This window comes from Rhincodon typus, chromosome 28, assembly GCF_021869965.1.
Source record: "Rhincodon typus isolate 14 chromosome 28, sRhiTyp1.1, whole genome shotgun sequence".
In the NCBI taxonomy this organism is placed as follows: Eukaryota; Metazoa; Chordata; class Chondrichthyes; order Orectolobiformes; family Rhincodontidae; genus Rhincodon; species Rhincodon typus.
This window is the reverse complement of record NC_063359.1, coordinates 24,109,287-24,133,586: the sequence shown is the minus strand read 5'-3', so window position 1 is coordinate 24,133,586 and position 24,300 is coordinate 24,109,287. Positions and strand designations below refer to the sequence as shown.

Genomic DNA, 24,300 nt, shown 5'->3' with positions numbered 1-24,300 from the left:
AAACCACTGTTGTTTAGATCCCTGTGTTAACTTCATATTAGCACACAATTACAAGTTTACTCGGTTATAGACAAAGAAAAATAAATAATCCATTGCTGCACAATTGGTTTGGTTTGTGTGTGACTGGTCTTTTACTGCTTAAATTTGAATGAAACATTCAAAATTCAAGATATCCTGGTAAGGTTTTTGAAGGAAACAATAAAGCTACTGTTGAAAAGGGTCTGTTGGAAAATTTCAGGTAATGTACTGATCAGTTTAAAATTCTTGGAGTTGAGGCAAATCAGTTTGAAAGTTCATGGAAGATTTTCCTTTTGTTGACTCCCATAATGCTGAGAAGTTCCAGGAAATGAAACACAGGAATATGTAAAGTAACTTTTAAAAACTGAGCCCATATTATGAGTTATGGCCTTTATTATTCAAATGGCAAAGTATTGGGTGAATGTACATCTACAGTAAAGCTGTAATGTTGATGAGAAGGAGAGAACGTGCGAGAGAGAGAGGCATAATAGACATGATAGTGCAGTAGTCCAGAGGCCTAGCTGAGTGCTGTGGGGCTGAGGGTTCAAATCCCACCATGGCATTTGGTGAAATTTAAATTCAATTAATAAGTCTGGAATTGAACACTGGTTTCAATAATTTGACCACAAGAGCTTTACTTTGTTTATGATTATTTTGTTGCCTTTCTTCATGTATTTGTTTTGCAATGATAGGTCTTACAATTGACACAAATGCTGGATGAAAAAAATACTTCAGACTTGCAGAAAGATAAAGAGTTAATCAAAATGCAAGAAGATTTCAAGCAACTTGAGCAAGGTTTGAAAAATATGATTTATTTAAGATCAAGCAACTTTTGAGCGAAAAACTGTCAAAAATGTATAATTTAAAAGTATAAGCATTGTACTACAGTTGAAGCTCAAATTATGGGTACAAGCTCAATTTGAACTTTGGGTTTGATTTCTGGAAAATGAATATGTTAATTTAACAAGAACAAGAGAAAACAGAAATCCATGTATCAATGAAATAGGTCAGAATGGATAAAGTCAATGCATGTATTACAATTTTTAAAATACTCATTTGGTTGTAGCCTTTTGGCCTTATTCTCAGGATTGTGCTAAATTGGATACTGCTGAAAATGTTCATAACAAAACTTTCTTATTGAGTTTTTGATTATGTTGAGACTGTCACTATTATTCTTTTATTTTTCTCATTTTTGGTTTTGAGTTGAGTTAAAGTTGAAAATTGAATTTTGAATGGCAGCTTATTTTGGGGGGCAAAAAAACAAAGACTGATGTTTGCTGTTGGGAACTGGCCTGAAAAGATAATGCAGGTTAATTATTGCTCTAATAGCTCTCTGGGCAATTTGGCAAGGAGATGTTGTTAAGCACAGAGACTGGCAGCTGATTAGATGTTGAATTGATGAATTTAGGGAGGACTGGTGCTGGTCAGCTAATCACAGGGAATGTTGAAGAAGAAAGAAAAAACAAAGTGTGAACAAGCTCTGACTGGATTTTGGGCAGGAGGCAGTTTTTGCTTCGGGAGCTTCTGGACTGGGCTGGGCTTTTGGTTTCTTTCTCTCGTTATTCTCCAGTTATCAACTTGTTGAAAATTCTGAGGAAAAACCCAATCTGTAGGAAAGAAATAAGTCTCCAGAAGTCACACAAACTATTTGTATTTACTGGTGACTTCAGAATTCAAGCAAGATACACAGTCCTGCATGTTTGTAATACAACCTATCCTCCAAGGATTTCATGAAGGACTGGTATTTGTCATTGAAATGCTACCAAACTAGCAATTTTTCACTTTTTTTTTAATTTTCTTTCTTAATTTATTCCTTAACTGTGTCTGTCAGTGTGCAAGTGGGGCTTTATATTCAAAGAAGGTTGGGTTTAAATTGTGCATATTAATTAGATTGTTTTGTAATTCATCTGTGCTCTGCTAAAGTTCCATTATTAATAATAAAATATCAAGTTTTGTTTAAGCTGTAAACTTGGTATCCAAGATCTGTTATTTGTAAAGTCTCTTTAGGAACAGTTGAGCAGTTTTGAGAGGCATTGAATTTACTGTGGTGCAGATCTAGTGATAGCGAAACTGATTTGGTCTGGCTTGCTATCCTGTTCCATGATAATTAGAACTAGACTTTTGGAAGAAAACTTTTAGGTACTTTCCATGTTTGGTCTCATGCACTGTCTACTAGCTAATCACTTAACAGTGAAATCTTAGGCCAGTTACCTTGTGGATTGGTTATGGAACTGCAAGATATGGTCTCTTACAAAATAAAAATTATTCATTGTGTATCAGATCCTTTGTTTATCAGAGAAAACTTGTGCATCTTTTCTATATTTGTGCTTGCAGTAAAGAATACAAACTATTACATGAGAAAGACAAACCTTCATGTGTTTTGCAATCATAGTGTTTTGTGTTATGATTGAGAAACGTTTTACTTGTGGAAGGGATAAGTGGATCTTAATAGAATCAACTGTAACCCACATCTTAGAAAATCCATTTTAACATACCTCTAGACCATGGAGCTGTGATATCACAGATGAATCAGCTACAAATGGAAAGTGAAAATTTTAAAAGCTCAACAGCAGAAAGAGAAGGGATAGTTCAGAACCAGTTGAGTGACCTCAAGTTGCAGTTGATCGAGAGACAAGAACTCCTGGCAGCCAGTGAGAGAAAGGTATGTTAGCTTTCTCAGCCATGTGTATAATTTAAACATGCGAATTTCGGTACAGAATGTCACTGCAAGTTACTGGGTGTTCTATACTTTAATGTAACTACAAATCAAATATTATTTCTTATTGATCTTCTGTGAGGTCACCTTTCAGTGCTCTGGATCAATATAAAACAATCTTGTGAGAAAGAAGAACATCTTAAAAGTTAATTATTTTTCCTTTGTTTTACTGCCAAGAAGTGATCTTGCAGATATGGAACATTTATATGGTCCTATCTGTGCCTATCTGTTTAAAAAAAAAAAGTGTATTAATAATCTCCACCAGAACAAACTACTATCTTGCATATATGGTTAACTGGGACACTATCAGATGATAACTACAAATGACACAAATTCAGTCTGAAGAAGGGTCATTGAATTTGAAACATTAATTCTGTTTTCCTTCCACAGATGCTGCCAGACCTTCTGAGTTTCTCCAGCAACCTCTGGTTTTGTTTGTTCCTCAAATGACATGTCACTTTTCAAAAACAAATTAACAAATTAATGTGATGGCTGACCCCAAGCATTGTAGTAACCAAAGATTCTTTGGTTCTTCAGGAGATATGTGCATAATTTTCTGCTTCCTTGGAAGAGAGGGAAATTCCGATTCAGACAGTATTGTGAATCCTTGAAGGCCATCGGGTATCAATAAATAATACAGGCTGCAGCACTTATCTGGCATATCTTCTATTTCATGAAGTCTGTATTGTAATGCAATCCATTTATGAATTCCGATGGTCAAAGCCAAGCCTTCATCTGGAATCTGTTTTGATTTGTCTTGTGTCCAGTTTTTTTCTCCTCCATCCGCAATATGCGCAGCAGCCGGGGTGGCCTGTAAGGGCTTTCTGTTATTCATGGCCTGTACCTGTAAAACTAAATGGGCTGTTTCTAAGGGAGCAATGTGGAATTCTCTTATTTTAAGTGGAACAGAAAATCCACATTCTTTCAAGTGGCAACAAAATTATTGGAGATTGTGGCTCTGATAATGGGCCAGTTAATGTTTGGTGAGTTTTTAAAACTTGATAGTTTTGATTTTCTTTTCCTCACTGTTTCTAGCTCCTTATTTTTCCAGAAAAATTTTGTCTCTGCAATATTCTGCAGCTGAGTCGTGGAGTGATACCTTGCTGAAGTGGCTGTTCTTCATGTGTGAGCTTAGACTTCTAACAGGATAGATAGTGACCAGGAACACTGATTATTTTAACCCAGCAATGTTGCAATAATTCTGTCACTTTTACCATTACCTTAACTGAGATCAGCTAGCCATGAATAAACTCATCTTACTGGAGAAAAGGGGAATCTATTCTATCCAACTGCACAACGATTTTTCTTTTAAATTAAAAAGTTAATTTTAACTTGGGAAGTAATTTAAAAAAAGATAAAATTATTCTAATGATTTTTAACTTGAGAAGTAAATATTATTTATTTTAATTTTTTAAAAAAATTGTGCTGTTGGATGGAACAGCTTTCCCTTTGGTATTTACTCTGTGTTTGCAATTGAATATTATTTTTTTCAGCTTTTATAAAATTCTGTGTCTTGTACTCAGGCCTACAAGATTCCTAACTTTGTTTCTGTGAATCATTAAAGAAATGCACATTGCTTTGACAGGTGAATGATCTAGAAGCAGAGGTGGCAGCTCTCAATGGACAGTTACATCCCCCAAAAAATGATGGAAAAGGACAAAATGGAGATGTGACAATCTCGTATACCTTACAGCTTCAACAAGACAACCAAGATTTGGAACAGCAGTTAATAGAGAAAAACAAGGTTAGTTGCTCAGGAAATGGGTAGATCAGCGTGGTTTGTAAATTGCTTCACTTTTTGACAACATTGACATATGTTAAAAGGCTCATATGCAGAGGATTGTTTTGTTTTTTTTTTGTCTAATTTTTGAAGCATTCATCTTGCAAATTTTCATCTTATTTTTAGCCAGTTAAAATATGCACTTCCTGTCTACAATCTTTACCTTTATGACTAGATTCAGTTCTGTTTCAAGTAATGGAGCATCACAGTTTTCTTCTTAAAACACCTTTGCAATTTATCCATTTTATGAATTTTTACCAGTGGTCTCTATCATTCACCGTAAACCTAGAAACAGAATTAAATTTTAAAATTGGTCCACAATAATTAGTTTTATTAACTTGAAATTTGGCTGTGTTTTTAACTACATATTTAGTTTTCCTATATCATGTTGATTAAATCCAATAAGTTTGAATAATGGTAACTTTTGATTACAATTTATCAACATTTATCAATATTGCGCTGAAGGAAATAATATATTTTGGAATACTGTGCTTTGAAAGCTTTGGTTTCTGAATAATTACTGATCTGCTTAACATCTCTTCATAATATTTTCAACAACTACCACCAAATCTGCTTCCATTTCTGGTGGAAATAATGTGAAAACTGGTATCTGTGAGGCCAGCGTTGTATGAGGAGCTTGAGCTAGATCATCTGCTTGATGTTCCAGTTTGAGGATGGTTGCAAATGCTTCAACCTTGTATTTTCTTTTACATTGATGTACTGGGTTTCCCCATTATTGAGAAGGGGTGTTATGGAGCTTTGTCACCGCTGACCAATTCAAGACTAGAAGAGGCAGACTGCCGAGTTTCAGTCCTGTCAGTTGGTTGCAGGATTGCTTCACTTTATCTATTGTATATTGCTTCTATTGTTTCGTATACAAATAGCTTCACTAGGTTTGCCCCTGATTGTTAACAATGCGGCCCCTGGCATCCTATTCTCTAACCCTTATTCAATTAGGCCCATGCCGTGGATATCCAGATTTGAACTGCTCGTGAAGAAGTTATTCCAATTGCAAAATATTAACTCCTGTTTCTCTTTCCAAAGATGCTGCTAGACTTGATTCTCTCCAGCATTCGCCATTTGTTTGAGCTGCTAAATCTGTTTTGAATCTATCTTTTATACCATGGTGGTTGTGCCACACAAAATTATGGAGGGTCTCTGTGAAAATGGGGTTTCATCAATGCAAAACAATATGGGGTTGTCACTACCAGTACTGTTATGGACAAATGCATCCATGACATGTAGATGAGCAAAGTCAAGTAGAAGTTTAGATTTTTCTTTTCTTACCACCTTCTGCATGTGCAGTCTGACAAGTATGTCCTTCAGCACTTGACCAGTTCGGTCTGTAGTGATGCTACTGAGCCATTTTTGATGTTGGTCATTGAAGACCCCACCCTGAGCACGTTCTTTGCCACTGCTACCCTTAGTGTTCTTCCCAGTGATGTTCAACATTGATGTTCAACACAAAGGAAAATTGATTGATCTGTTGAAGGGAGGAAGTGTGTGACAGTCAACAGGAAATTTCCTGGCCAATAATTCCAGATTTATTAATTAAATTTAAATTGCACCAGCTGCCAGTGTGGAATTTGAACTGTCTCTCTCAAGCGTTAGTCAGGGCCTCTGGATTACTACTCCTGCAATGTTACCACTGTGTTAATCTTCCCAGTAGATCCTATGGACCACAGCTAAGAGCTGACTTATTTATCTCTAGAAAGTGCTCGAGCAGAACCTACTAATTTTGCCATTACCTATCTAATCAGACATGTTAAATACATATGCAATTGTTTCTTTATTGTACCACAGTGTATTCCAGTGCCTTAGCACCAGGCGAGCTTTTCATTAAACTCATTGGAGATCGTTGGGCTGAGGAACTCCAACCAGTTAGAGTAAATTTTGCTGAGGCTAGACTAATTCAATTTTGTAGTAAACCAGAAAGTTGTAATATTTCCCCTTCAGCAAGTAATTAGGAAGGCTGGTAGAATGCTGTGGTTTATTGCAAGGGGGATTAAATGCAAGAATAGGAGATTATGCTTCAATTGTACAGGATGTTGGTGAGACTGAATCTCGAATACTGTGTACAGTACAGAACACTGTACTTACAGAAGGATATTAATGCATTAGAAACATTTCAGAGAAGGTTGACTAGATCAGGTAACAGGTTAGACAGGTTAGGCCTGCCTGGAGTTTAGGAGACTTAGATGCGACTTAATTGAAACATGTAAGATCCTGAGTGGATTTGACCAGGTGAATGTTGAAAGGATGTTTCCTCTTCTGGGAGAATCTAAAACTAGGGGTCATACTTTAAAAATAGGGACATGTGCACAGTTAAAACAGATGATGGAACCTTTTCTGAGGATTGAGAGTCTTTGGAATTCTCTTCCACAAAGGCAGTGGATGTAAAATTTTTAAATAATTTTGAAGTACAGGTAGATAGATTATTGATTACCAAGGGGATGAAAGATTATCGGGGATATGTAGGAATGTAGAATTGAAGTTAAATCAGAGCAGCCATGATTGTATTAAATGGTGATGCACTTTGGCAGAACAAACAAGGCAAGGGAATGCATGATAAACAGTACGATACTGGGGTGCACCAAGGATCAGAAGGACCTTGATGTGCATGTCCACTGGTCTCTTAAGGTATCAGGACAGATGGGAAATGTCTTTATTAGCCGAGGCATAGAATTTAAGAGTAGGGAGAACATGCAGCAGCCGTATAAAATTTTGGTTTGGCACGGCTAGAGTACTGTGTGCAGTTCTGGAATATGCATTATAGGAGGGATGTGATTGCAGTGGAGAGGCTGCAGAGGAGATTTACCAGAATGTTGTCTAGGCTAGTAGGAACTGCAGATGCTGGAGAATCTGAGGTAACAAGGTGTAGAGCTGGATGAACACAGCAGGCCAAGCAGCATCAGAGGAGCAGGAAGGCTGACGTTTCGGGTCTAGACCCTTCTCAGAAATTTCTGCTCCTCTGATGCTGCTTGGCCTGCTGTGTTCATCCAGCTGTACACCTTGTTATCTCTGTTGTCTGGACTGGAGAGTTTTAGTTATGAAGAGAGATTAGATGGACTGGGCTTGTTTTCCCTGGATCAGAGAAGACAGAGGTGGGACATGACTGAAACATAAAAAATTATGGGGGCTTAGCTCAGGTAGACAGAGACTTTGCCCCTTAGTGGAGGGATCAGTGATCAGGCGGCTGGGGACGTATATTTAAGATGAGGGTCAGGAGGTTTAAAGGGGATGTGAGGAAGATGTTTTAACCCAGAGGGTGGTGGCGTTCTGAAAGCCACTATTTGAAACAGTGGTAGAGGAGAATGTACACTTTTGATGCCAAGGCATTTAAAGCTATGAGCCAAGTGCTGGAAAATTAGATTTGAATAGTTCTGTGGTTGTTTTTGACTTGTGCAGACTTGACGGTCTGAAGGGCCATTTTCTCTGCTGGAGATCCCTATGATTCTGGCAGAGCTGGCTTGAAGGGCCAAATGGCTGACTCTTGTTCCTTGTTTGTAGATTCACCATTTAATTTTGCTAACCTTCTGAGTTGAGGTGGGGGCATGTTAAACTTGTTTCTTCTCTCATTCCCTGGATTCATGAATACTTGATTTACTTCGGTCAGTGATCCAAAAAATTTGGAATGATTGCTAATGATTTCCCTAATCTTTTAGTGTATGGTTAAAATTCTAAATTTAAATTGTTTCATCTAATGATTTGTTTGTGTCCATCGCTATAGATTTCATAGTTTTAAATCTTTTTCTTCCCTCAGACTATTAAACAACTGCTGCAGAGGCTAACAGAATTGAAGAAGACACTACAGAAAGAATTGGTAAAAAGCTTGCATTAAGTTACATTATTTAAACAGATTACTTAGGATTTTTTCTTTTCAATGAATCAAACCTGAAAATGGGTCAGAAGTAGATTTTGCACATGTGTAAAGTATGGCAGATGCCACCATCCTAAACTGTTTAGCTGATGCCTGCAGCTTAATGTCTCTACCTGATACTGAAATAACATTGTCTGGAGAATTGTTCCCAGAATACTTTCCTTTTCATCACGTAGCTTTAGTATAAAAAATACGACTAATTAATAGTGTTTTTATTTGTTTGACAAATCCAATTTAGTCCCTGTAGGTTAGGGGCCATCTGTGGAGAGAGAAACAGAGTTAATGTTTCAGGTCAATGATGCTTGAAGATCAGAGACCTGAGATGTTAATTCTGTTTCTTTCTGAAGATGCTGCTGGATCTGCTGAGTATTTACAGCATTTTCTGCATTTTTTTAAAAGATTACAATACCCTCAATATCTTGCTTTTGTATTTGCCAATGTCAGTCTTTGGTTTTAGTTTCTTTCACCCGTGGTTCAAATTAATGGCAATGTTTTTCCAATTTAAACTGTTCATGACTTTAGATCTGATGAATTCAAATTAACTGGCTATGTTTTCATTTCTCACCTGTTAAAACAACTGAAGTTTTAAATTTTGTGATTTACTATTTTGGGCAACGTCAGACATTCATTAATGGGAACCAGCTTTAGCATATCATGTTCCAGGTTATTTAAGTTCTTGTTTTTAAAGAAAATAATTGTGAATGTTTACAAAACTGCTTTCTGTTAATTCTTCATTTGAGAACCTGGGAAGTGACTATGGTCTGTACTGGATTAGATGTGCAGTTTTACTGGGTTAGATTCCAGCAGTAGCTTTGTACATGCTTGAGCATATTTAAGCATTTATTCTTAGCATGCCTATGTTCTCTGGATCTTGGTAAATGGGAAATGTCCCTATCAGGCAAACAGGTTACACATGAATAAATTCCTCAATAGCTCAATGCTGAAAGGATGTTTTCACCTTGTGGAAGAGACTAGAACTAAAGGACATAGTTTAAAAATAAGTTGAGAAAGTTTTGATGTTTTGAGAGAAAAAAATTCTCGTGAGTCAGTGGAACTCTCCTTATCAAAGAGCGGTGGAGATAGAGTCCTTGAATATTTTTAAGGCACAGTTCATCCTTAACTAACAAGGGAATCAAAATCATATAGGCGATAGGTAGGAAAGGGAATTAAGAACACAGTCAGATCAGCCATATTCTGAAATGATAGTTGGCTTGAGGGGCCAATTGGCTTATCTCTCAATTTGTATGTTTATAACTTGAGTTAAAAACTCATAAACATGGTAATGGATTTCTACACGATACGCCAAACAAAAAGATCGGCAGCTCAGACTTTCTTTTTATTTTTTAAAATGTGGATTTATGATTGATTGCCGTATTAAATCTTTTCTCAATTAAAGAAAATGAAACCAGAATTGGAACCTGCTGAAGTCCGGGAGAAATCTTTCTTTGAACCACCAACCAGCATCAGTAATTCCACCACAGTTGTAAACAATTCAGATCTTAATGACTCCAGGGAGATAAATTTTGAATATCTGAAACATGTTCTTCTCAAATTTATGTCTGTGCGAGAATCTGAGGTGAGCTACTCATAATTGCAATAAAGTACAAGTACTCAATAGAATACCTGTTTTATTTATCATTTTTTGGGAATTAAAGGCAGATCTGTTATTATAGTTTTAAAAGCTGAAGGAGAATAATTCTCCAGTGATTTGGTGACCAGTAGATGTAGAATTCAGACGTGCAGTTTAGCACTTGAGCCTGACTGAGAATTAGACATGAAGTATCTGGAAAATGACAAGCAAAACCCTACTGGAACATCAAGCTGAATATACCAATGACCTCATCACACTACTTTCTTCAATGGCTAAGCACCTTTCTGGGAGAGATGAAGAGAAACCTAATATCCATATAGAGTAAAACCTGGGGTCTAAAGGTCATCTCAGAAGCTTCACTGGCATTAACCGAACTACCTTCTAATGATTCCTACAACTCCTTTTCAAAGGTTTGTGTGAATTCGCAGCCAGTACTAACCTATTCCAAAGGTCGATGATGTTTTTAAGTTGGGTATTTCCTAAAAGCTATCATATGCTTTTATAAGCTGCACTGATGCCTCCAAAACCCTCTAGCCTCCCTACCTCAACTAAATTCCTTCATTATTTTATACACGTCAGTCATATCTCCGAAGTCTTCACTTTTTCAAAGCATAACAGACTAGTTCTCCAAGTCTATGCTTGATAATTAGAGCATATAATTTAGGTAACAACCAGTTGCCCCTCCCTAGTTCAATGGACCTTACACTAGGGGACCAGAACTGGACACAGTTGCGACTGACTGAAGCTCTTGTACTAGAAAGGATTATGTGGAGTGAAGAACATTCTTGGCAATGTGCACTGTGATTGTTTGCATTGCAATAGTGTGTGCAGCAAATACTGTTTCTGCTATCAGCAGTTTAATCAAATGCAACCTGTATAGAAACGGTCTTGTAAAACAAGTAGTGTCTTTAACTGAATTAACAGACATTTGAAACTTAAAACATAAAACTTGATAAGCACAGAGGTCACTCACTGTTCTGCCTTCAAAATAAAGTTGGAAAAGAGCCTGCCATGTGTTTCCTTTACCAACTTTCAGAAACTGCCTTTCACAATAACCATGACCTCAGCGAAAGCTTCCAGGTGTCAAAATTCCATGGGATTTCCATCAGTAGATGCAAAGGCTAGGCAATGGAGTGCAATTTTTTTGTGGCTAGCTTTCAGTAACATAAAAAGATGGTGGCTAGAATCCGAAACTGAGGCAAATAATTTTAATGATTCTATTGAATGAACTTTTTAAAGAAAAAGTCACCGGTTGTGGGTATTGCTGGTGGTTCAGCATTTATTGCCCATCTTGGACAGCCTTGAGAACGTGGTTCTTGAGAACCTGGAAACCTGCAAGATAAATCATACCAATAGGGCTGCCTTTTTGCACAGTGGTTACCCACTGTAGGACTTTATCCTGGAACACTCCTTTAATTAATTTTCACATAAGAAATTTGACTTATACTTAAAATGTACATTTAAAATAGTTTTGTGAATTACAGGAACTTAGTTTATCAATTTCCTTGCTAATTCATGGATAGTATTTTTCCTGCCAGAAAGTTGCATGACAACTTTGTGACCTAATAAAAAAGAAAAAAAAAAATCAGATCTGTGTTTTGTCACAGGCTTATCAACTGGTGAAAGCAGTATCTATGCTACTTAACTTTACACGTGAAGAAGAAAACTTGCTAAAGGAATCCCTAGAATATAAGGTAGGGCATAGTCTGTTGCTACTTATTCACTGAGTCTTACCTGCTTCTACTCTTAATGAATAACATCAAGTGGGTTTACTAAATATTATTCTGTTTACACTGTAGATGTCTTGGTTTGGGTCAAAACCTACTCCTAAAGGTATTATACGTCCGTCAATAACTGGTCGACCTCCCCCTCACTGGCAGTGAACCAAGTGCAATGTCAAGAATGTGCACATTGAAGAAACTATCAACATAATTCATTTGATGAACACTACAGTTAATAAGATATCCTTATTAGTGTTTTCAGTCACTGTTATGACAGTGTTTTTAATACAGGATTATAAGTTTTTCAGCTGTTTACAAGTATTTAATAACTGGTACTTTATATTAATGCAGCTTTTAAATGCAAATGAAAATGTTCTCCTATGGGGAATGAAATTCATTGTGAACAAATATATTATGGGTTTGAAATTCTGCAGTTTCTAAACATACACGAGGAACAATTCTTTTTGGCTCTGTAGCATTATTACAGTCCTGAGCCGATTTGAATGAAACACTGTTTGAAGTGATTGCTGTCATAGTCTGCATCTTTGTAAATGTGCTCCTCCTTCATTGATAGAAATTAGTGAATGCTTAAAACATCTTTTTAAAGCCTTTTTTTCCTTACTGTTAAAGTTATGCTCCTTCCCAAACATCCTAACAGTTACAACAGAGCAGGCAGCAGTGCTGTCCATAACTGCTTTTGAACTCAGTATCATGGCCCAAATAGAACGCTTTTTAAAATCATATTTACATTTTTAGTTTAATCATTTTGGTGTCATTTGGATTAATAAAGCTGGAAACCTGCAAGATAAATCATACCAATAGGAGGTAACTGAAAACAAGAAACCAAATTAAATATTGCAATTAGTTGTCTGCTTATTGGTCCAAAGTATCACTGTAGTCCTTTTTCCACGTTTCTCTCAAATATTCTAATAATTGTTAAATGAGCTGTTATTGATTCATTACCTAGTTTAGATCCCTTGCATGTGTTCTTGCTGATTAATTGTTATCATGTGGTTTTATTGCAGTTTAAGAATGCAGTAGTGTTGTATGAAAATGATGCTGGAACAACCAAAAACAAGGGATTTGATATCTATATAAACAGTTGGGCAAGGATAATATATAGTTAGTTACCTGGGTTAATGCAAAAGAGAAAAAAAATTAAACATTCCAAAGGAGCCTTTATAAAGGGTACCTGTATTGTGTATAGAAATTGAGGTTGTTACACACTGGATGTAAAAATAGATGCATAAATTATTTACAGCTTTTCAGAGGCAGAAAAAGTTGCTGTTGAAATAATTATGATCCATCAGTATTTTTTTCACCCTGCTGTTGTGAAACCAGGAGCAACATTGTATGTAAATATATATATATGTTACATATGAACTAATGCACTTTTATTTGTATAAAAAATGCTGTTACATGTAATCTTTGTACATGCATCGATTGGCCTTAGCAACTAATTTCTCTCCCTTGACATTTTAAACCTGGTTTGGATAAAGCAAGTGATACCTCATCTGACCTGTTTGCTTGGGAATAATTTGTAGGTGCAATACTTTCCAATTAAAATTCCTTTAGACTTGCTGAAATTGTGGTTGAATTCTTTGATTAGGTAAAATGCTGGAACAAATAATTTCATGATGAAAGTATACGGAGTTGAGGTTTTCAGTAAAATTTCAGCTTGTGCAGTTAGGTTAGGTTGAAAAGCAACACTGGGCTGCATAACAAGTGCTCTAGAATGTGTTTGCATTTTCAATTGTTGAGAATGACACTTGTCAGTTGATATGGACTAATCTAAAAAGTGGCAAAGGTATCCAAATTGTTGTCTTAAGTATTTTTCTTGCAAGAATGCACAGAAATTGAATAAGCTAGGAAAAAGAATCAAAGTGGCCATGCCAATCTTCTAAATGTTTCACTGGACTAAATGTTCAGGTTTAAAATTGCATGTAAAAATATTCGGACTAAATTCACTTACATTAGAAAGAAGCATTAATTAGTTCAGACTCAAAAACCACCTTTAGTTTTAATAGAATAAGGGCAGAAGTGAAGTAACCATTTGTTCTTCGCCAAATGGCATACTTTTTCAAACCTGTGGCAGTGCTGCAGTTGACCTTAGTTATTTTAAGTGACCACCCTTTCTGAAGAAGGGTCTAGGCCCGAAACGTCAGCCTTCCTGCTCGGCCTGCTGTGTTCATCCAGCTCTACACCTTGTTATCTCACCATTTCATTGGCTAGCTTCGTAGTAGTAATCCTTTTGAAATTCATTTTGTCTGTGGGAAGTTGAGTTGGATCTTTGACTGCTGTGGCTGCCATCCTGGTTTACTTTTGAACACTCGAGCATTAGTGAAAAACCTACATAAACCGATGGACCAAACTTTGGCATATTGTATATAATTCATTTCCCAGTGAAATCAGTGTAATTGTTACCTTGGGTGACAAGCTTGGTCAGTCATCTCCTGGACCACATTATTAGAATTTAAACTATCAAAATGTAATTATCCTTACTTGAAGTAGGTCACCTAGTTAGTGGAAGTAAAAACTGGGTGAGCTCTTTTTTAAAAACAAACTAACATTGACACAAATTGGGTGAGGACTCTATTTTGAATTATAATTCTTTCACAAGCTCAGTATGTGCTTATGAGATGGAAATGTAAATCATTTAATGGAATAGGTATAGGAATCAAAATGTACTAAAATGCTGGATTCACTAACCTTAAACAAGATGGTCGTAAGGACTTGGGATTTCAATGAACATTGCATGCTTAATATTGTAATTAAATTGCCTTCTCATTGCTTGGGCCATGTCAAAACACCTTAGTGATTGTATAGGAGATGAAGAATGGAGAAGATGCAAGCCTCAAAAAATCAAATAGGTTATGACTTGTGAAGTTAGTTTAATCATACTGAAACCAAACAGTTTCCCTAACTCATTAGTGAATTTTACATTTCTAAATTCAGCTATTTGTTACTGCTGGTGGCATGCAGTTCTGGGAAAATTAATGTTTCAGTACATTAGCTTTTATGGAATGCATTCACCAATATATACACACATACCTAACCACTGCAAGGTACTGGGTAACTTAGTTTCATAAATGGGTTTTGCATTTTTTTTAAATGACTGTCTTATGTATAGTGTTATGTTAAATAATTGAGGAGGGTTCTATCTCGGTGTAGATAATGCAAATTCAGTGTCAAATCTTGACAACAACATAAAGAAGCTAGTGTAATTTACTGTGGCATTTTCAGACCAGTGTTCTGATAATGTCTGTATTTTGCTTCAAGATGAGTCACCACTAATAACTGGTGAGTAATAATGTATCACCAAAGGCTCATTTAAAAAAATTAACATGTACATTGCAATACCATTCACAATCAGTCTAGTTGGTCTGCACTGTTGACTCAAGTTCTGATTTTTAAACTGCCTCAATATATATGATGGCCATATTTTCAGCCAATGCATAGCAGCCAGGGTAGCTGGAGATAGCTGTTGGGACATTAAATTTAAAAGACTATTACACCCATTGAGTAAAAACATCACACCAATGCCCTTTTCAATATTGATTTCATTTTTCCTGGTGCACAGTTCAACCAGGTCATAGCTTTAAATCTTTGTTGCAATATAAAGTATAATATACAATGTTGCACACTCAAAGCAGATCTTATGAATAAACTACCTTTAAAATACTTCTGAAATGTTATTCCTCAAAGAAGGAACAGAATGAGTTGCTTTAATTATTTCTGATCAAAACCCTTAATATTTCCATTGGTCATCTCAGCTAGCATTGAGAAACTCTGCAAATTAGTTGATCATGAATTGCATTAATTAATTAGTTAATTAATTATTTTGTACTACAAAGCCCCATGAAGATTTCAGTGATGCTCAAACAAATTTACTTTTACTTTATTACAGGATTTATTAAATCGACATTACACTAGATTGCATCTAGTAGACATCTCCTTACTGCTTTAAGTTAGAAATCCAACCTTAAATTTTGACATTATAATACAACAAAAAGCTGTCAGATGATGATCCAAGAGCTTTATTTTGCAGCAGGCACTTCACAATAAATTCATCCCTGGTAGTTCAACTAATACTATTGCCATATTTATCATACCAAGTATCCAATAACTGTACAAAAGACAATATGAAAGTGACCCAAAAGAAATAAAAAAAGTTATAATACTGCATATAGTGACAATGAAGTCCTAATAGTCCACCATGTGGCCTAACAATTCAGGGTAAAATGCACGTCAGTTGGTTTCCCATCATGTAAATGTACCTTTATTAGCCACACTATTTGGTTTCTCAACAGATTTTAAAAAGGTAAAAACAAAAATTCTAAGAGAACTGAGAACGTGCAAGACCTTGCATGTCAAACTTTGCCAAAACATACAGTAATGCAAACTTGCCACCACAACCTATTGAGATAAGAGCATTCCAAGGTGATTTTTCAAAATAATTTCGTTTAGTATGAATTAATCTTTAAAGAATGGATTCAAATATTTCTTTTGCTGTTGCTTCGTCACACTTTCCAACAGCTTTCAGTCCTCATCAAGTCAATCCATCATGTAACTTTTTAAACTGTTTTTCTTGCAGTGAGAACTCTTACTATGCAACCTACTCCACCCACTGCTAATGCCTGTAAGGGATAGAGAAAGAAAATACATTCAAGTCATTGAGCTTTATGTAATCACAATTTATTTATACAGCACCTTTAACATAAAACATCACAAGGTGCTTTACAAAAGAAAACTGACACCCTACCAACAGGAGAGATATTGGGCCAAATGACTCAATCTCTTTAACCAAATTTCAAAGGCACCTAGAAGAGAGGTTTCAGGAGGGAATTCCAAAGCTTATGGCACTGGCAAAGCCAGAACGGGGAGGGGGTTGGGGGGTGGGAAGGATGGTGTGCAGCAATGTATGGATTCACCAAGATTCACTGTAGGCTAGTAAGAATGGGGAAATGGAGTGGCAGGACATTGTGCAATTAGGACAAAGGAAGCAGACTTTTTGAATGCTTCGGTTCACAGAGGATGCAACAGGGACACCGGCTAGGAATGATCAAGTATAAAAGATAGCAGTAGCAATGCAGGTTTCAGTACAAGATAAGCTGAAGCAAGAGCCAGCTGGGACGACGTTACAGAGGAGGAAATAGGTGATGATGTGCGTTAGGAATATCACAGCAAATTTATGTAGCTGAACAAATTGTATTTATCTGCTCAGTATTTAATAAAAGGGGGTTGGTTAGCTCAGTTGGCTGGGCAGCTGGCTTACAGCATAGGTTCAATTCCTGCACCAGCTGAGATTACCATGATGAATGTGGTGTCCCTCCGGTTAAACCACCGTCAGTCATCTCTCAAAATGAGAGAGCAGCCCTGTGGTCTTGTAGGACTATGCTGATTCTGATTACAAAACCTGCATGCAAGCAATGTGCATTTATGTAGCACATATGAAATAATTCATGACCACTGAATTACATTTTGAAGTACAGCAACCAATTTGTCCACAGCAAAGCCCTGTGATAAAGCAGTTGATGAGTCACAGGTAATTTGTTGGCTGCACAGAAAGGAATTTTGCCCAAATCAACTCTCCCTATTTGTTGCACACTATCATGGGATCTGAGGTCAGTATTTCACAACTTCAGCTCTGGTAGCAACATTATCAATACAAACCCACAGCTTTCTGACTCTGGCGAAGTTATTGCAAATCAAGCTGACAATTGAAAATTGTAACATTGTAAATTTGACCTTGACCTATTTTTACATATACATTCTATTCAGCAATTAATGATTAGTGACAGCATAATGAAACCAGATTCTTTGCCTGCAGGCCAAATTTTACAAGAGCAAGTGTCTTAAATGGCTGTCACAACTTATCATTGGGATAGACATCGAAACAGGTCATCGCTGGTCTTTCTCTTTAATCATAAAACAAAATAATTAAAGAAAAAGAAACTTACCTTTTCATGCCACTGCAGCAATATTGCACTGCTGTTTTCTGTGGGTTTTTCAAAACCTTTATAAATGTACTTCATTAATAGGTCGACACCATTTCTATCTAATGATTTAACAGCCTGTTCTATCTCACTACTTTTAAAGGATGTAAGGACTTTGAGAACTATTGCCTGTGCCCGTTCCTGTAGAGGAAAAAAAAGTTCAATTTACAACGTATTCTGTATGTTTTTATTGCACTTCTACAGATTTTAAATTTAAAAAAAGGATGGCCATTAGTAGTCATTAAACAACTTTTAGTCCTTACCTTGCAGGATTGAAGATGAAACACTATTAGCCATTATTTGAATATAATGCCTCCGATTTTCCAAAACTTATTGCTCAGTAGTTCAACAAGTATTATAACTGCAGAGTAGAATTCTTTGCAATATAGTAAATTTAGGTAATTTTCACTGCACGTACTTGCAGCTGTGGGGGGGTTCAACTAATCTATGTTATGACACTTGTTGCCACATCCAGCAATAGCTTTGTTTTAAGTAGATAACAGACCAAATATTAAGGGTCTATACCAATAAGGGAAATAACAAATGGTTACTTTTATCATTTAGAAGTGTCATCAAAAGGCAATTAACTGAAATCTGGCAGACATTCTGAATTCAGTTGATGTCATCCCATAAATTAATGTACTGAAAGCAGAAGTATAATTGTATAAGATTAGCTGCACAACATTTATCCTTTGCAGATAGAAGAGGCTCGAGATATTTGGATGAATTCTTGGAGACAAGTCACTGTGTTTTCAGAATATATTGAATACAATGTCAAATAATTACAAGAAACTAGATTAATCAAATACCTTAACTGCTTGATTCTTCATGTTGACTGGAGGATTTCTTAATGCTGCATGGAACGCACTAAGCATATCACCTGTACAGGATTACTGGTTAAGGAACAGTAAGTTTTATTTCAAACATTTAAACCCAGTATGTGTTCTTTAGTTACAGGTTTACACGCAAGATAGTCAGCATTCCAAAATATCCCCTCAAAAGTCTTCCACTGCTTGTTAATCAATCTATCCCCTAGCCTAGGATCCCAGTTCACATTCTCTCCCCTTTCAGGCCCATGTTATTTGTCCTTAAAAATAGATATTGCTGGAGAATCTCAACAGGCCTGGCATTATCTGGAGAGAATGCAGATTTAACATTATTTGTCCAGTAACCCTTCTTCAGAACAGAGCTCTGGAGTTCTGAATAAGGCTCAATGGACTCAACATGGACCCTACGTTCTCTCCATAAATGCTGCCAGACCTGCTTAGTTTCTCTAGCAATTTGTTTCTGTTTCAGATTTATAGGCTCATCAAGTTCAATATATTTAATCCCACTCTTCAAATTGGATGTAAAGTTCTATCATGTTGTGGCCTCTTAGAGATCTCAAAACTGACATCATTAATCATTCAAGAGTACAAATTTCCATCTAGAAAAATACTTTTGTTCAATTAAGAAACATTCCATGAATCAGCATACATATCAGTTCTGAGGAAAACTGAAATGAATCCAAAAGGAGGTTGTACAACTGCTGTTACTATCCAGAAATGTGAACAAGACTTTTCACCTTACTGTTCCGCTTTGTTCATCTCAACTAATTAGTAAGATTTTTAAGGCAGAGATAAATTATTGATTAAACAAAGGGGTGAAACATTATTGGGGCAGGCATGAACACGAGTTAAGGGTATAAACTCAACTGCAAGATGGCAGCAGAGTAGGACACTCCATTTGGAACTCCTCTGCTGACCAGTCCCTATCGCTTTTCTTTCAGCCCTCCTCCTATCCTACTTGGAGACTGGAGTCGAGCAGGGCGAGCATGGGCCATGTCCTGCGGCGGGGCAGAGTGAGTGTGGGCCGAGTCCCTCGGCAGCGGCAGAGCAAGTCCCAGATGGAGGCTGGCACCTGGAGGCAGCATGGCCTTGTGCTCTGGGGCCAGTGGGCATGGACTGGAACTTAAGTACTTATTGTCATTTCTGGACTTTAATTGTTCCCATGCTAATCTATTTTTTTTAAACTCTCTAACAACACTTAAGTATAGTTATAGAGTAAAAATGTATTTACACCAAAGTCCTCTGTACCTAAGATGGTGCCAAACATTACAAACTTTTCACTGCACTCATTCGAGTGTACATGACAATAAAGGCTGTTGTATTCTAAATCAGGTCAGCTGTGATCTTGATAGTGAGTCAAACTTGAAGGACAAAGTGCCCTGCTCTTAATAATTATGTTCATAACAGCACAAAACAAGGGAAGACGAAACAGTGAATGACATAGGGAAAGAGATAAGTAGTGGGAAAGTAAGTGGTCTGAGGGGGATAAAGGTTTTCTTTAAAACCTCTGAACAATTTTCCTACTTAAGTAAGACTTCAGTTTTCTGATTTCCTATCTGTGCCTCCAATAGTTGAGTAGCATTTTGGTGCCATAAATCACATCATTTGCAGGACCTTTACAACTGTAGTGAGATTAATCTGTAATAACATTAATCTGGAATAAATCCAACAACACTATGGAAGCTGGTGAGATGATTGTGTTTTTTTTTTCCAAAACAAAAAAGATTTTAGTTAATCATCCAGCAATTCTGGGGCTCATTTCCTAATAGCACCATGGGCATACATATCCATTCACAGATTGCAGCAGTTCGAGAATGCATCATCTCAGTTAGGATTGGGCAACAAATGCTGGCCTAGCCAGAGATACACAAATCCTGTGAATGAATATGTTAAAAATTATGGTGATTCAGAACTCATGGCACAGAAAAATTGATTTTGTACACAAAGATTGGTGAGCCAGTACATGGACAGTAGCAATTCAAGAATGTAATTCACCAGTTTATAACAACTGGCACAGGCATAAACCCTGGCATTGCCAATGACACCCACACAATGCCAACAAAAAAAAAAGTGACTTATGGAAACAAAACGAGTTCATTTAAACAGTGCAACCATCTCAAAAATAACATGGATAGAAAATTGGCTCGCTAACAGGAAACAGAAGTGTCAATAGATCATTTTTGGTTGGCAAATCTAAGTATTGGGGTTTCAACTTTTAATTTATATGGACAGCTTGGTCGAAAGGGCCAAAGATATAATCACTAAAGACAGGTAGGAAAGTAAACTAAAAGAGGACACAGGAGACTACGATTGAACGTAGTTTAAATGAGTCAGCAAAAATCTGGGAAATGGTACACAAGGTGAGAAAATGTAAAAATGCCCATTTTGACTGCAAGATTTAGACAGAAGCATTACATAAATGGTGAGTTTGCAGAGCTCCAAGGCGCAGAATGATCTGGGTGTCCTCAAAGGAATCACATGGTTAGTGTGTAGGTACAGCAAGTATTTAGGAAAGCTAATAGAATCTGTTTATTGTAAAGGAAATTGAATACAAATGTAGATTACTGTTCAGCCTTACAGGGTATTTGTCTACAGTACTGCACACAGTATTGGTCTCCTTATTGAAAGAGAGAAATAAGATATCCTTGAAGCAGTTCAAAGAAGGTTTATTAGACTCATCATATCTGGCAACATCTGTGAAGAGAAATCAGAATCAGGGTCAGAGGAAGTGTCACCGGACCCAAAACATTAACTGATTTCTCTTCACAGATGCTGCCAGACCTGCTGAGCTTTTCCAGAAATTCCTGTTTTTTGTTTCTGGTTTACAGCATCCACAGTTTTTTCAGTTTTTATCATCTCACAACTGGAACGAGCAGGTTGTCTTATGAAGAAAAGCTGGACAGGCTAACCTTGATTCTGAAGTTTAGAAGAGTAAGAGGTGATTTAATTGAAACGAAATCCTGACAAGCCTTGAAAGGGTGCATATGGAAAGGAAGTCTCTTCTCGTGGGAGATTCTAAGGGGTCACCTGTTTAAGACAGATATGGAGAATTTTCCCAGAAAGTCTTTGGAAAAGTCTTCCACAAAAAGTGATGGAAGCAGAGTCTTTGAATTTTTTAAGACAGGTAAATAGATTCCTGACAAGTGTGTGGTTGAAAGGTTATCCCCATCTGACTATTACGTGGAGTAATCAGATCAGCCACAATCAAATTCAATTTATTTTCTCTATCTATCAGAAGTGTTACGACAAACTTGTGCAGCCGGTAGGACTTAAAACCCAGGCCTTCTGGCTCAAGGACACTAGCAGTGCACAAGAATCTTATTGAGTGGCAGAGGGGTCAAGTGGCCTAATCCTGTAACTAATTTATATATTTGCAAGAATGCAGGACCTGGCTAAAAATGCTCAAATACCGGCTGTACATTAACATTGTGACGGAAAATGATCGCTATTTTCCAACTTAAACAAAACCTCAAATCAGGGGTTCCCAAACTGTGGGCTGCGGTGCCAGTTGGATGGTGGAACAACGTTTTTGGGATCATGATTTCATTTTAGTAACGGTACGCTCGGAGCTTGAACTGAGTTCTGATAAATTGATTTCTTTTATGTCATTTTGGGTGGCTTTATCTTTTGTCTCATTTGACGTTTGATTGTTACTACAGTCACAGCTTGTACAATGATGCCTCTTTGCTATTTTTAGGGACAAAGTGAGCAGCAGTAACCCCGTTCGTCCTTCTACCCATTTCCACACTGAGATCAGATAATAGTGAAGTCTTAAGGTGCTGATCACAGCGGGGAAAACATTGGAAGTAAAAAAAAAAGGTATTTAAACAAACCTCCAAAATGACAAATTCTGCACATGATATAATAAACTCGCACTGAAGTCGTCAGTTAAGTGACAACTCGATAAAAATGAAGCAATCCAGTGAAGGATGAGTGCGAAAGCAATGTCATTAATTTCAGTTGAAGGGTGCTCCAGGCTGCCCGGGAGCGCAGTTAATAGTCGGCAGCAGTTTGAGAGCGGGTGCGGTTCCCAGGGGGGGGAAAGAGTAACAGGTCCGTGGTCACGGGGAGGGGAGAGCTGTCACCTTCCATCCCGGGATTATGCGGCGCTCTGCCAGCCCCTGGTCTCTCACAAACACGCGCACACAGAGGGAGACGGGCTATAAGGATATTGCCTGATGAGAGTGTCCACTTCCAGCGAGTCGGGCCCCTGCTGCTCCACCGCCTCCTCCTGCTCATCCACAAACTTGTTCTCATCGTACTCGTCAACGTCGACTTTCCGGAACCTGTTGGAGAGTGTGTTTCTCGCCATCTGCCCCTGCTTATGTTAAAAGAGCAAGTGTTAAATGGAGACGATAAGCCACTCCCTCGCCGACACCCGCACCTACTGAGCCGCAGGCTGCATCGGCGCCGGGCGATCGCACTGCTTCCACTCAAACCCGGGGCCTGCTGAACCTCGACCCGGAACCGGAAACAGTCTCTGGAATGCACGATCTCAGGGAGAGGGCCGGTAAGCAAAATCAACAAAACTCAATGATGACTGAACCTCGTCGTTAAATGAGTTACAACGATGGGACATGGAGAAAACAAAAAAGTAAGCTTCTAAAAGACGACGATGTTTGTGTAAAGTTAAACGTCTGACATAATGGATCGCGCTGTCTCCTCCCCTCCATGAAATGGATGGTAGGTCCTATCACGTGGAAATACAGGCCCCGCCCTCCAGGCCTGTCTTTTCCTGCGCTTGCCCAAGAAAATGGTAGGCGATTGTAGGTTGTCTGCTTCTGTTAACTGGAGAATCCTAATTCATCCTGAAAAACTACTGGCTTTACGGTGGGAGTAACTGGCTGTTATGAATCCCCGGGCTTCCCTCTATCGGCTCTGCCAGTTATTTAGAATGTTTTGTAGATTTTATGTTTAAACTGTGACGGATGATCGATCGGCCGCAGGCCGCGGTGTGTCTCTTATTTTTACATGGCGGCCCCGCTTGCTGGTCCGCGTAGGTAGCCCCGCCATTGGGAGTTGTGGAGGTGCGGGACCTATGGAGCAGAGTCTGCGGGAGGGGGCACATCGGTATTCCAGGGCTCAGTGGGCGTTTGGGCAGTTGTTGGGACTTCAGACCTCCCGCTGGATCACCCGTGGCATTGCTCAGCGATATCAGCTTCAATTCCCCCCCCACCAAAAGAAAATCTTGGTTTTACTCCACATTTCTACACCTTTTTGGAATAATGGTTGGCGATAATAGTGGTCCTGTTGCTTCCCCCTCCCTACCGTGAGCAGCTTTTTCATTTGCTGCCTCAGTTGCTATCTTCCCAACTGCTGTGAGGTTTTGGGGGCTTCTTAAGTGGAAGAGGTCAGGGCCAACTCAACTTCTGACACAAGAGGGAAACCTATTGATAGTGATCCTCTGTGCATCTTTTCTTTTCCCATTCCTCTTCCTGATAGTGGTTGCTGGGCTAGTAAGGTGTTGTTGAAGGAAGTGTGGTGAATTGTTGGGGTGAATTCTCATATTTAGCTGCAGTACTGCTAGTGGGTGTCCAGTGGTGGTTGCAGTGTTCAAGCATATTGGTTTGTTGCACTGGTTGTCTGATTTCTTCAGTGTTGTGGGTGAACTCGTCTGGTAAAGTGGTGAATGTTCTTGTGCTGCAAATTTGATCCTTGTAACTTTCAGAGAGGAATGGGAAAAGGAGTTTCATATTGAATAGTATCTTTTTCTGAAATTCATTCATGTGAATCAAGTGTTGCTGGCTGGCCAGCATTTATTGCTCATTTCT

The 24,300-nt window shown here is 37.8% G+C and overlaps 2 protein-coding genes and 1 long non-coding RNA gene across 3 annotated transcripts; 2 read left to right on the top strand and 1 right to left on the bottom strand.

The window, feature by feature from the left end:
• Positions 1-684: 684 nt before the first annotated feature.
• Positions 685-13,292, top strand: LOC125486366 (golgin subfamily A member 1-like). The gene is made up of 7 exons (XM_048613529.1): positions 685-813; positions 2,520-2,680; positions 4,320-4,478; positions 8,278-8,337; positions 9,791-9,970; positions 11,593-11,679; positions 11,785-13,292. Exons 1-7 carry the CDS (start codon positions 729-731, stop codon positions 11,866-11,868), a joined length of 816 nt encoding a protein of 271 aa, XP_048469486.1. The 5' UTR covers positions 685-728; the 3' UTR covers positions 11,869-13,292.
• A 2,430-nt stretch (positions 13,293-15,722) lies between these two features.
• On the bottom strand, positions 15,723-23,011 carry LOC109914071 (actin-related protein 2/3 complex subunit 5-like protein). Its single transcript, XM_020513645.2, has 4 exons — positions 22,702-23,011; positions 18,512-18,584; positions 17,667-17,843; positions 15,723-16,343 (listed from the first exon to the last, which is right to left on the bottom strand). The coding sequence occupies exons 1-4, from the start codon at positions 22,839-22,841 to the stop codon at positions 16,281-16,283; spliced, it is 453 nt and encodes a 150-aa protein (XP_020369234.1). The 5' UTR covers positions 22,842-23,011; the 3' UTR covers positions 15,723-16,280.
• Positions 17,839-22,343, top strand: LOC125486367. Its single transcript, XR_007265049.1, has 3 exons — positions 17,839-18,609; positions 19,471-19,656; positions 22,227-22,343. It is a non-coding gene; the product is annotated as an uncharacterized LOC125486367 (long non-coding RNA).
• Positions 23,012-24,300: the final 1,289 nt, after the last annotated feature.